Source organism: Mytilus californianus, unplaced genomic scaffold (genome assembly GCF_021869535.1).
Source record: "Mytilus californianus isolate M0D057914Y unplaced genomic scaffold, xbMytCali1.0.p SCAF_4, whole genome shotgun sequence".
In the NCBI taxonomy this organism is placed as follows: domain Eukaryota; kingdom Metazoa; phylum Mollusca; class Bivalvia; order Mytilida; family Mytilidae; genus Mytilus; species Mytilus californianus.
Genome location: NW_026262690.1, coordinates 109,296,306 through 109,310,038, shown reverse-complemented (window position 1 = coordinate 109,310,038; position 13,733 = coordinate 109,296,306). Strand labels below are relative to the sequence as shown.

The 13,733-nt window shown below is 32.7% G+C and overlaps 2 protein-coding genes across 12 annotated transcripts in view; both read right to left on the bottom strand.

The window, feature by feature from the left end:
* Window positions 1-12,743, bottom strand: part of LOC127739083 (cytochrome P450 2C29-like) — a 480,581-nt gene extending 467,838 nt beyond the window's left edge. For 2 of the 10 annotated variants that reach the window (XM_052250664.1, XM_052250658.1), the window contains exon 1: window positions 12,058-12,730. In XM_052250664.1, the coding sequence (XP_052106624.1) occupies window positions 12,058-12,427 (370 nt within the window). In that variant the 5' untranslated portion in view covers window positions 12,428-12,730. Of the gene's footprint in view, window positions 1-12,057 lie in introns of all 10 variants that reach the window. The other 8 variants (XM_052250661.1, XM_052250662.1, XM_052250660.1 and 5 more) reach the window with 6 other exon arrangements.
* On the bottom strand, window positions 6,511-11,110 carry LOC127739086 (uncharacterized). 2 transcript variants are annotated; one of them, XR_008000276.1, is made up of 7 exons: window positions 9,676-11,110; window positions 9,328-9,455; window positions 8,784-8,973; window positions 8,373-8,618; window positions 7,997-8,167; window positions 7,631-7,782; window positions 6,511-7,338 (listed from the first exon to the last, which is right to left on the bottom strand). XR_008000276.1 is itself a non-coding variant. In XM_052250672.1 (3 exons), exons 1-3 carry the CDS (start codon window positions 10,427-10,429, stop codon window positions 8,845-8,847), a joined length of 1,011 nt encoding a protein of 336 aa, XP_052106632.1. In that variant the 5' UTR covers window positions 10,430-11,110; the 3' UTR covers window positions 8,779-8,844. The 2 variants fall into 2 exon arrangements, 1 of the variants encoding a protein (XP_052106632.1); XM_052250672.1 differs by lacking the exons at window positions 6,511-7,338; window positions 7,631-7,782; window positions 7,997-8,167; window positions 8,373-8,618 and having other exon boundaries at window positions 8,779-8,973.
* Window positions 12,744-13,733: the final 990 nt, after the last annotated feature.

Below are 13,733 nucleotides of genomic sequence, written 5' to 3'. Positions count from 1 at the left end.
AATTCCTACATAAACCCAGTCAACTCCAATAGCTAAAACAACCCAATTCTTAAGCCAAGTACTATTTTTTTATAAATAGTGACTACAAAAAAATCATAAATAGAGCTGTAAATTCAGAAATTATAGGTCAAGGTCAGTATGATGCTTCTGCATATAACATTTTGTCAATCTAAGTGCTACAATACAAAAGTTATGCTACACAAAAACAAATAAGGCAATGCTTTACTATCATAGGACTCCAAGGTAAAAAAGGTCACAGTTATCTGACTTTGGTATATGACACACCCAAAGCCCATGATGCAGCTGCATACCAAGTTTGGTTAACCTAAGTTTAAAAGTACAAAAGCTATGAAACGAATTGGATAACGTTTTACTATCATAGTGGTCAAAGGTCAAAGTCAAGGTCAGAATAACCTTACTTTAGTATGTGACACATCCCCAGTCCATGATGCAACTGCATACTAAGTTTGGTTAACCTAAGTCTTACGGAACAAAATGTATGAGTCGGACACGAATTGGACAAGGTTTAACTATCAGATGAGTCAAAGTTAAGGTCAAAGTGACCTGACTTTGGTATTTGACACAGTCCCAGCACATGATGCAACTGCATACGAAGTTGGTTGAGCTAAGTGTTACGATACAAATGTTATGCACCAGACACAAAGCGGGACTGGCAGACAAACAGACAGATAGACATACGGGCATTGTGATTCCTTAACTATATACCCCTAAACTTTGTTTGCGGGAATGTAGTAAAGTCTGACGTCTATACAAGTTAGTTGTGAATATAAACCAAAGCCCTGTTACAACTTGATATGTATAGCACTGCCGTTTTTATTCCTCAATTAGCCCTCTTCAAAATTTATATCTAAAAGGGAAGTCTTTGTTATTAAAAAAAAAATTCACAATTCTTCAAAAACACACTATTCAAACTTTACTTTTACATGTTTTAATACTGTCAAGTCTGTGTTCTTCTAAAAATATGCGTTCTCTGAAACGCCCTATTCAAACTTGACGTCTAGTCATGAAGCCTATGTTCTCTTAAGATCCATTCATACTTGATATCTAGTTCTGAAGGTTTTGCTCTCATAAAAGCCCTAATCAACCTTGATACATGTATCTAATATGTGTTCTACTATATTCCCTATCAAATCAATAGTCTAATGAACCAGTGATTTTCGTTCTCACTTTTCTTCTTGATATCAAGTTCAAATAAGGATATCTGGTATATGAGTACAAGGTTTCACTCAAACTTAGAACGGCCATTATAAGAAAAATAAACACAAAACTTATAAATAACAAAATAAATATAACCGTGCTGCATAAATGATTATTTTGGTATTTTACTAATTTAACGAACAAATTCAATGCAGTAAAAAGATAACTCTCTTCATGATTACTGACACTGATACTTTTGCTGTATATGTAGCCAAAGATAACTCTCTTCATGATTACTGACACTGATACTTTTGCTGTATATGTAGCCAAAGATAACTCTCTCCATGATTAATGACACTGATACTTTTGCTGTATATGTAGCCAAAGATAACTCTCTCCATGATTAATGACACTGATACTTTTGCTGTATATGTAGCCAAAGATAACTCTCTTCATGATTAATGACACTGATACTTTTGCTGTATATGTAGCCTGAAAAAACTCGATAATAGTACTACATACATCTGTAAAAGTTAAAAAAGATAATAATTGTTACCAATGCTAATTCGTCGAACTCGGTCCTATCATGAATATTATTGCCCGCTTCTGAATATTTTACTAGTATAATTACATTACATGCAATTAGTAATTTTATTGCGGTGTAAAAGTGTTGATCGTGCACACATTTTTAGAATGAAGTGCTTCGGCGTTTCATACAAAAGATGCTTCGGTCAACACTTTTACACCCCAGTAAATAAAAATGTGTGCACGATCAACACTTTTACAACCCTATCAAATTACCAAAAGAAGCCATCATTTCTTATAATTACATTTTTATGCTAAGACCATGAACAAAAAATTATAAAGTTTTTCTTTTATTTACCTGTGCACTTTTTGTGGAAGCACGTGTCATCACCAAAGTAACATTTCATTTTAATATGAAGGTCAATTTTTGAATGACGCGCGATTGTTGTTATCCAATCGAACTAACGGATCCTCGTGAAATTTTTTTATGGTCTTATTAGCATAAAAAATGTAATTATAAGAAATGAATGCTCTTTATTCTAAAAATGTGTGCACAATCAACAATTTTACACCCTATAAAATTACAAAAAAATTTCTTAATTAAGGTCACACGATACCCAATGACGTTACGTTATGAGTATTCCTTCCTGTCAGACGTTTTTGAACAACGTTCTTAGATACCAGTCAATGCAGCAGGTTCCGTCGTGTTTCTGGAGGTTGACGACAAAAACATGTAATTGTATCGCGAACTAAAAACATAATGAAATAATCGTTTATTTTTGTTAAACATTTTTTATTGTAACTTTGCATAGATGCAGAGTGCCGAAATATTTGATGCAATACGTTATTTGACATTGATCGTTTAGTCGTCTTCCTCCCATTCTTCTGCTCATTCTTTACATTTAAATCTATACTTTTAAAATGTTTTATTCTATTGACAAGTAAGCATTTGCACGATTTATCTATATCTGTTGAGAGTTTTAAACTTAATCTGCGTTGGTTCATTTTTTCGTTATAAATTCTTAGTTATGATGCACGCCGTTTCCCGATGAAATTTTGTTTTGAAAGTAGAAACCCAAATTATAGAAAACTAGAATAATATGTGAAATAACGGGGAATTGTATCACTATTATTGCAATTCCGTTAAGAAACCCCTTTGTTTTAAAATGGTCGCCGAAAAAAAGCCGTTTTTTTTATTTTGTCAGGCATGGAATGAAAAAGGAGAATAGTTGAACTTGGTTATTTGGCCGAACACAAACAACACTTTCCCTATGTTCCAAGTGTAAATAGTTTTTGAAATTTATTGGACGGCTCAGAAGAATTTTGATATAGTTTCGGAAGCTTGTTAAAAAGATAAAGTGCAAGCATTGTAATCGTATAAGCATAGTCTACACAGGACTGTAACATCGGAATGAGGTGACGGTAAACAAAGGCTTAAACACATGGGATGTCAACGATAAATGTGCACTAAGTTAGGACGAACTAAAACTAAATCATTCAGACCTCGTTAGATATTTTTTTTGAAATTCCATTCTACATTAAATTATTTTCTCGAAATGTACAATCAAATGATTCATTAAAAAAACAGCGTCCCCACAATAAATAAATAATCGGTGCTTTGATGAAGGTAAATCCAGAAAAGTGCTTCGAACGTAAATAGATTATAAAGTAATATTTTCTTTAGCCTATATTATTCAGATGGCAAAAACAAGGTGAAAAAAACCAACAAGATCTTACAATCTTTTTGATTTTAGATTCATTGTAATCTACGCTTGGGTCTTCGGGGATTAGTGTTTTTGGTGTTTTTAGTTGGACATGATGTACAAGTACTAATAATAGGGTGAGGGGGAGGAGACAAAACGACTCACATCCGATAAACAAAGGTACCTTTTCGGTGGAGGGGCATTTTGCTCACTTAAGCGTCGGAAAAAAGCTCGAGGGTATTCACAGTCTTATAAGGATTTTTTCTAACAAGTGTACAAGTATGTATGTAAAAAATATGTTGGTATTTCTTGTTGTGAATAAATGGAGATGTGGGATATACAATAAGACAGCAACTGGTCGATTGACTACACACAAAACCAAAGGCATCTAGATAACATGTGACTAATGCAGGATGGACAAGAACTTTTTTACTGCTAATTTGTAGTTTTAGTGAAAATTCGTTGTTCCCTTGAATCGGGAAGTCAATAAGTATATTCAGTATAGCAAGTATTAAATCTATCAAATTATAACATCACATGCATGTTCGAATCAATAGTCAGATTTATTTAATTATAATATTTCAACAAATGACAAAATGTTGAACTTTGTCTTTTTAAGGGAAATTTGCATACTTTGCAAGGTTTGTCCAACAAACTACACACACACAACTCACACGTTTACACCATACAGAGTATACTATAATGAGAATGTGTTTTTTATTAGGATATTGATTTTCATTGAAATTTTCACAACTAATAGAATGTTTAAACTTTTTTGACGGATGCATAAAATGTGTTCTTTAGACACAATTATTTGAAATTGCATCGAATCGTCCTGAACATGCATAAATTATTTGCTACTTGACGTTAAGCAACCATCAATGAATCAATTCAAATTGTATTTCAACATCACTGTTGACTTAATCAAATTTTTGAAGCACTTTATTGATTAATGCATGAACGCAGTGGTGGCATCAGCTTTTTCTGGTTTGGTAGGGTTGAGTTGCAGATTAAGTTTTGAAAAGTTACATGTGCACCTGGTTAGGACAAAATAAAATAAAACCAGTAGAATGTTATATTGAATACATAGGACATTTACGAAACCTGACAGGAGAAATGAAAATAAAATAACAAACACCATTCAGATCCTGTTACATACTTTTTCAATACCTCTGAGCATGCTGAGTAAAAAACGTTATTCTTAATTCAGTAACGTCACACGTTTTCTGTCAAATTCTAAGCGTATCGGTCAACTTTGAAGCAATTTATCTAAAAAAACAAGGATGGTGACATATGGGTTTCTATACATGCATGGATTCAGTATAAAATCCTGGTTACTATGTTAGTTTTTAGTCTTTCTACGTATATCAGAACATAGCCATCCAATCAAAAATCTAAAAAAAATAAGTAAAAAACATGGCATGAATATACATTTATGAAAATTTGTCGCCAAAATTGACGTTTTCTTATGAAAGTTACCAAAACAAAAAACAAAACAAAAAAAACGATGACCCCCATTTTTTATTTCATATTCCGATGTAACTCGAATCAAAGTACAAATGTGCCAAAAACTTTAGAAATCGGGAGATATGCCATTTGGTATCGTGTTACTTTAAATGATGCTCTAGGTCGAAATATTTCAAAATCCTAAACGTATTCAAAACTTTAAGAGCTGATGAAACCTAAAAAGGATAAAATGTATAATTAAAGCATTCAATGAATCAGAGCTTTGTATGACGGAGATATATTCCTTAAAGGACACCGACCACTTCAAACAATCATTTGTAAAATAAATCGTAATGGGTTGTAAACATCGTTAATTTCGTAGATTAGTGTGTGACACATATCGTATATCTATAAAAACAGGTTGTATCAGCTTGAAATAACCCTTTTCCGGACATTGCCGATAATTGCCGACAAAAAATAAGCAACCTTCTCGAATGAGTTCGTGACGTCACTTGTGTTGTTTACATCCGCCATACCACGAGAAACACAGATATTTGTAACTCAAATTAGACAAAGTATTCAATGGATTTCGACGGACAGGACAGTGGCGATGAGCCACTTTTAGCTGCTGTTGATAATATTCAACCGTATCAGTTCGAGCCTGTTGTTCATATTGAACAAAACGAAGTAAGCAGTCAAAATCAATCGGACTCTGAGGAAAATTCTAAAGTCGACAAATCTGACTCCTTTGACCTGCAAGACATTCAGATGAATAACTTGGCATGGTATGGTTGATTGTCCAATATCGTCTAACATGATTAAATGCTAAACATTGCAAAGCCGCCGTAGATGTAAATGTGTTTTTGTCCGTTTTTTTTTGTTCCTTTATTAAAAAAAAAGGGTTTGGCATGTGTATATCATACACATTTGCCTACACTCGTATATTTAACACTCCCTGAACTACATACAGAGTCAAATGAAATGAGAGAATGCCATATTTTAATTTTCAAAGAAGATGATGAACAAGACCTATAGTTTTAATTTAAAAAATAGGTACTGATTTTGTTGTACATGTAGTATGTACTTACATAGTCCAAATAATTGTGACGTCTTGAAAGGCTATTATATTTTTTTTGCTGTGACGCCTTGCATGCTAAGGCATCAAAGCAAAAAACAAATAGCCTTTCAAGACGTCATAATTATTTGGACTAGTCACAATGATATCATGGAATTAATGTTATTTTTGATAAATTATTTTTGTTATGCACCATGCTATTTTTTTCACAGTGATGCATTACCTTTTTATAAATTACTTGACCGGTATGACTTTTTTTTTTTAAATTTACATAAATAATAATGGATTTTAGTGATTTATTGTAAAATATTTGCAAGTCAAATCTACATTGTACATTAAATTTCCCAGGTGTGACTGTAACAACTGCACTTTAATGCCCACTGTGTATGAATGCATTTGTTGCAAGGAAGTTGGTCTGGTTGTAGAATAGATAGAAGATGGGGACCTTGAGTGCATAACAGACCATGAGGGGTTCACTGGAAACTGTCTAAATAGACATGTCATTGAGGTCTCTTTGTATGGCTTTGTTGAACGGAAGGGACCAGTAGATGATAATAAACCAATTCATGAGTACGTTCAATTTAATATCGTCGATTGAACATAAATTTTACTTCACAACTATTTTTTTTTAATTACAATTTCAATCAAAAACATGATAAAAAAAATTTCAAGACCAAGCTGATGATGAAATTCAAAACAGTCAAAATAATTAAATCTGGATAAACAAATATATCATCATGAAAATGTGAAATCATCTTAATCAATGCTGACAATCAGTTATAATAATATCCTTGTTCAAGTTTGGAGTATCACTTTGTATAAAGAATTCGAATAATCTGTTAAATATGTTAATTTTTTTTTTCAGATTATATAGCTATAAAGCGTACTGACGATTCACTCGCCGGATCTGGCTTATTCTTGGGAAAAAAAGAAAAAAGTGACACCAGCATGTGCAGAAAGAAAAATTCGGGAGGCATTCCCGTCTGAGTACTTTACTGGTTTCAAATATGCCAGGCCATGATAATTTAAATAAATTTATTTCATGAAGCTCTCAATTACCCGCCCATACTTGTGGTTAAAATCTGTGTATATTTTACGTTTCCACAACACAGCATTGAAAGATAAAAACACTTGATTACATGGTGTAAATTGTGGTAAATACAAGGATAATGGTGAAGAGTTATATTGAACAATGATCACATAATATATTAAAACAAATGTACAAGTATGCAAAGTTGCGAAATGATGTCAGTTTCTAGCAAAAACAACTTGTTCTATGTCTTATAAACTCCTCCTTATCAAAATTAGCATTTGATGCTGTTAGTGGAGGAAGTCTCTGGTATACAACGTTAAAGTCCTCTAGAGCTTCTTTAATGCTTGACAAGTTATTTCGTCTGTCAAAAGTTCTTTTCAGAAGAGCTCCAACATAATCTACAAGACAAATAGAAACAATATGTAGTAGCTCAGCCTCTAATCCACTTAACTTAACAGTGCAAACTTATAGATGCACTTACATGCATGTACATGTGCATTATGCATTTGGAGAATATAACTTTTTCAATTTTAATTGTACAAAAAGAGACTCATTCTATTGTAAATAAACCTTTATAATTCCCATAAATAAAAAAAAACTGCTGAAGAACAATATTATTACAAAGTTAGTGTCTTGCATAGTGCTTTTTATGTTTTTCTAATTGAAGCAGAACGTTTTATGAAATCTTACCATAGGTTGCTTGAACTTTCTGCGGTTTGACAACACATTGCTCTCCTTTTTTTGCTTTAGGGTACGACATTTTCCATTTCAAGATTCCTGCTTTTGTGACAGCTTGCTGTCTTTTTCCATTTTCATTGTAATGCAATGCAGCAATGTAAATCCTGAAGAAAAAAAAAACAGGTACAAAAGCATTTAAATCAACAGATTTATAAAAAAAGAACCTACTAAACTTTTTAACTTATTGCTTCAAAGTTTAAATTTAGCTACTGATGAGTTTATATGTACACTATATGTTGGCCATTAAAGTACAGGTACACACCTTTCACTATTCTGTTTGGTATTGGTTATTTTAACATACTGTACACAATAAATTACCTTGCTTTCATTGAATACTGGAATAAGTGGGTGTTCTTTGGTGCATACTGGTTCACAAGTGAGTTAAACACCTCGATGTCATATGTCTGGTGCACTGGTGACAGCTTTTTAAATCGTTAAGCAAATATTTGCTTTCGATTAATTCCAGAACAAGTTTATGAGATCTGGAACCTAAAAATTAAAAATGAATATCATTTATTTAAAAAAGATAATTTGAGCCATAGAAATGTATAGATTCAAAACTGAAATTAATCACTAGATGCGAACATTGTTTAAATAGTTTCTTTTTTAATTTTTACAAAAACATGAAAAATCACAATTGGGTTTTTTTTCATAGAAATATGGAAACCATTTTTATTTCAAGATATTTGTTTACCTTGTTTAAGCCAAGCTCATTGTTCCTCAAGCTCTCCATGGATACATTGCGGAAGTACATCAGATTCATGGACATGTTATTGATGATGATGTTGGACATTGATGTCCATTTGTGTGTATTTTCACATTTTGATCTTCCGCACTTGATGCAGCTACCCAATATGTATGGTTAACAATGCTCTTTATCCATGGTCTTATGTCTCATTTATCTTTCTTCTTGGCTCTGTTTTCAACTTTTTTTATATTCCTGTAAGCATTGGATTCAAGTAAATATTTCGAAATGCATATTTTTTTTATTAACATTCTAAGAGTATTGCGGTTTTATAAAACATGATTTGTTATTCAATTAAATGTTCTCACAACTTGATTAGATTGTATAAATAGCTATAGTAAGAAGTTGAGTGAGTTATACCTTTTGCTATATGCCATACATCGAATTAATGATATATTTCTGGATTGTTGTCCTTCATAAACTACTTTATCATAACGTGTCTATTTGTGACAAGCGTCGAGACTTCAATATGATTAGTGTCCATAAGAAGGGACAAACCCCTCTTTAGTCCTTCAAATTCCATATGGGTTGACCCCTTAACTTCATTGGACTGAAATAAATAAGCAAATAATGAAATTATTTGTCAACATGATTTATTAAAACAATGAGATTTGGGGAAAAATTCATGAAATACCGGCCACTGGACAGCAACAATAAATCCGTTTTATAGTAGTATGCATAATAAGCTGTATTTATTTGGGATCATTTATACAGATCTAATTCAAAACTTATATGAAAACAATGAGATTTGGGTAATATTCATGAAATACTTGCCACTGGACAGCAACTCTAAATCCGTTTTATAAAAGTATGCATATTAAGCTGAATTTATTTGGAATCATTTATACAGATCTAATTTAAAACTGACATCGAGAACCCTTTCAAGAGTTAAATTAATGCAAACCTGAACAAGCTGAATGTCCAATATTTTATTTGTGTTCAAGTCCATCAGGGTATAACTGCCATATTTAGCACTATAACCAGGACTGTCACACCTTCCGTCGCCACCAAGTATTATTTGTTTATCTGGACCTGCAATATTAAAAAGTGTAATGCATGAAGATTATAACATTTTTATTTATATAGTAAACAATGAAATTATTTCGTACAGAAAATATATTATGTTCTGTTACAAGATACCTAATTTGAGAGTGGGAGAAATGAGTATAGAAATAAACATGTATTCCAGGAAATAAATTAAAAGAGACTTAATTATAAGAAACGAAGTAATACTATGAAGAAATATACATACCTTGCAAGGAAGTAAGCAGATCTGCTTGATGCGAGTCAAATTCATAAATAACAGCACATGATGTGTATGCTGTTTGCAGTCTTCTAACCGAGCGTTCACTAATGCCTTTCAGTTTCATTTGATTGAATAATCTTACACCTTTGGCTGTATTATTTCCGCTAAACATTATGGCACTTGCAAGTAAAAGGTTTCCCGATGGTAGTCTTTCATGACAGTTTTTGGATTTCCACCTGTAGACGTGTCCCAAAGCACATACGGATGATGTAGATATCATTGTCCCTCTACTGAATTTAATTATTGGAACGCAACGAAGGTTACACTCTCGGCATACTGAGAGTAACTGAAATAATGCTGTTTCAGAGACCATGTAGTACTTTTCATCAACTGGATCTTTACCTTCTTCCAATCTGTAATTGCTTGTTTCTTTTTCATCATCAGAACCATATTCATCGTCCCCATCTTCTTCCTCGGACTCGTTATAAATATAATCAGGATCATTATCATATTCATCTACATCATCTTCATTATCATCCATCTCATCATTGTCATCCAAGTTTTGTTCGGTCTGTACCTGTGTATGGCTACAGCTTGTAGTATTTGCGGTTATCAATTTGTTTTGTGTGGCGACTAGATATTTTGAATCAATATCTGAAGGGTCACACTGGATACCTTTAGATTTTCTCTTGGGCTTTAATGTTTGTAATCTTCTTGTTTTCTGTGGAATGGAATCTGTTTGAAATTTTTGAGTTGTCATGTTTGTGGCATCGGTATTAGAAACAGTTGTCTCGAATGTTTTTTGTATATCTGCCGGAATTTCTTCCTCTTCCCGGTTGTCCGTACTGTCATATGTGGGTGACAATTCTGTTTCAATGTCAATGAAGTCTAAAGACTTATCTAATGAATCATTGAAGGCCTCTTCAAGAACCTATAGGTGAAATCAAATTTTTATTTAAAAAAATGCTTTCATTGAAAAAACTGTATACACATACATGGATGTAAAAAAATCATATATCCCGTTAATTCACCTTTTTGTTTTGTCGTGGTATTCGGGAAAGGACTGTGTCGTAGATTTCTTGTGGAATGGAATAATTGATATGTTTTTTTTTTTTCTTTATTAAGACTAACGAAACCTTATTCGTTTATTTTATGTTATAAGAGTTTCAGACCTCTTCTACAAGCCAAATTATAAATTATCACCAAGCGACTCATTTCATAAAAAAGTATACGAAAAAAAAATAAAATATCCGGAAGTTTTGAACATTTCAGTATTACTTACGATCGTTTTTTTAATGGATCGTAGTATTATTTACATGGATATATACCTTTTCATGTAAATAAGATAAATACCTGTGACAATTTTCAGTAGAACAAAAACGGGAAGAAAGATATACAAATATAATAATTGTTTATAAGTATAGAAACCATACAGATAACCATGAACGAATTTTTCACATAAGTTTCGATGAATAATAAAGAGGATCAATTGTACCTGACGTTTCCGTTTTTTTTTCGAAGGCCGACCTAGGTTTTTTAGGAGAAGATGGTCCTTTTTCTGCATCCACAACTACAGGAATGTGGGGTATGGCGTCATCTTTCAGTGCTGCCTTTGCACCCGGATATCCCAATTCTAAAATTCTTTCTGGGTGTCTGCTATACTGATGAAGGGTAAAATGCTTAGAACAAATTCTGCTATGTTTAGACGGTGTAAAGTCCTGTCGTTTACAATAGTGAACCCAAGCACGATTTCTCTGCGAATCTTTCGAAAAAGTAAACCAATATATATTTGTGTCACATTGAGAATTGCTATTGCATCCGTAAACCACACAATACGACATATTTATATTAATATTTACGAAATAAATAATAATTACTTCTTACTTTTGAATAATACTACTGCATAAAGATTTGTTTTTTACATAAAACTAAAACATGTATGTAATATGAGATATGAATGGAACCCTATACTGATGGCATGTCTGTATTATCTATATAATATTACCACTGAGAATATACAGCTGGTAACACAAGTGGTGTCATAGCCGTGATTCTCGTTATCGTGTCTAAAAATATGCATACAAGGGCGATCAAGGCCATCTGTGTTTACACTAATGATTATCACATTCCCTGATAAGAAATACACACAACAACATGAAGATATCGATTTTATTAACTATGAAGGTTTTACTTTACACATGATTGTTTGAAGTGGCCGGTGTCCTTTAATTCTGAATCATCTCCAAAATGTTGTAGCAATAAATTTCAATAACCCAATATTCGTATTTTTATGACATTACGGAAGTACAGATCGTTCCCTTTCTGCATTGGAAATTCTTTAAAAATACAATTTGATTTTATTCATTTTTATTATAATCTATGATTTACCTCCTTTTGCTTTTTCAGCTAATTTGATTCCTGGAATAAAGTTGGGTCTGTCTATAAATTCCCGTCCTCGTTTCTGTAGAACATCAATCACATGTTTATGACCCTGTACAAAAACAATCTGGTATGGTCCTAAAAACATTCGAAACATTGGTCCATACTGCCTTGTCATCTCCTCCACAAACTTGACCCTCTTTGGTGTACTATTAAACTGACTAACAAGTAGAATATTTCCAAAAATAGGCCATGCGCGTGGTCCTGGAATATCCGATTTCGGACATGTCATCCACAAAACTGTCGCAAGAAATATTATTAAAAATATAAATGTAGCTGTTAGATCGATTCCTTCTAAATAGGAATATGCGATATCCATTGCAAAACAGAAACAGATAATATACTTGTGGTGAATACGTATGTAATCTTAGTAAATCCTATTTATATGATGAAAAACTATTATCGTTCTTTATATAAACCTACGTAGAAAAAAGTATATTCGTAACACACAGGATTTACCATGAAGTCCAGATCTCTGTTCCAGACACGCTCATTAATAACTTTTATTTAATGACCCATTTAAGTGTCTTTAACGTTGTGAATGTGCTGACCTAGATTTAAACGTGTTTATACTCTGACACATTGTTTTTCTTGATCGCTCAGATGTAAGGATTTATTTTTAACCGGTATTTCTGTCTTATATTACCTGTTAAACAACTAAGTGTAGGTTTACTTTAAAAATACATATATGACATTTCTTTGTAATTCATTGGAATGTTAAATATTCATTACATAAAAATGAGAAGCTTGTATCTATTGCTAATGAGACAACTCTCCACCAGAGACCACATGACGTAGAAGCTATAAAAGGCCCCGAAATGGCAAATGAATCACAAATGTAAAACAATTCGAATGAGAAAACTAACGGCCTGATTTATGTACAAAACAATGAACAAAAACAAATATGATATACAGCAATAACCATTGAATTACAGGCTCCTACAGGGACATATAAAATGTGGCGGGGATACGCTAGTTTGTTGGTGCCAAACCCTCCTCCTAACCTGGGACAATGGTGTAACAGTACAACATAAGAACAAACTTTAAAAATCAGTTGAAAAGGGCTTAAATCTTCAGACATATACAAAACAGAACAGGATCTAACAAAAACACAGACTGGACGTGACAGGGTACTATTTATACATCCCCTCAATAAAAAAGGTATTGCGATTAGTGAGTGTTTTGATTTAAATGCCCAGATATAACCATTGGTATATCATATCTGAACATTTCTGTTTTATCTAACATAACGGACACGGATGCATCGTGCAGTACGCCATGATGTATCATTGTTAATAAAGGTCCATTAGGGATACCTCTCCTAATAATAAATAACCTTAAGAATACTTTTACTCAAAGAATCAATCTTTTGGATCGTATCTTAATTGACGGGCTCTATTAAGAACACCACCGTTTAAAGGATGTGTTTGTCGGTAAAACATAAGTAGGGGCTCTCGGTGGCCAAGTGGTATAAATGTAAACGATCTCGATGGCCAGGTGGTCTAATAGACTAAGTTTATCTAACAAGCCATTTAAGCGAACAATAAACATGTTGCTCATTTGTTGTCGGTATTGAAGATAAAAGTATTTTACTTTATTTTTTCGAAGATAGATTTATACAAGTT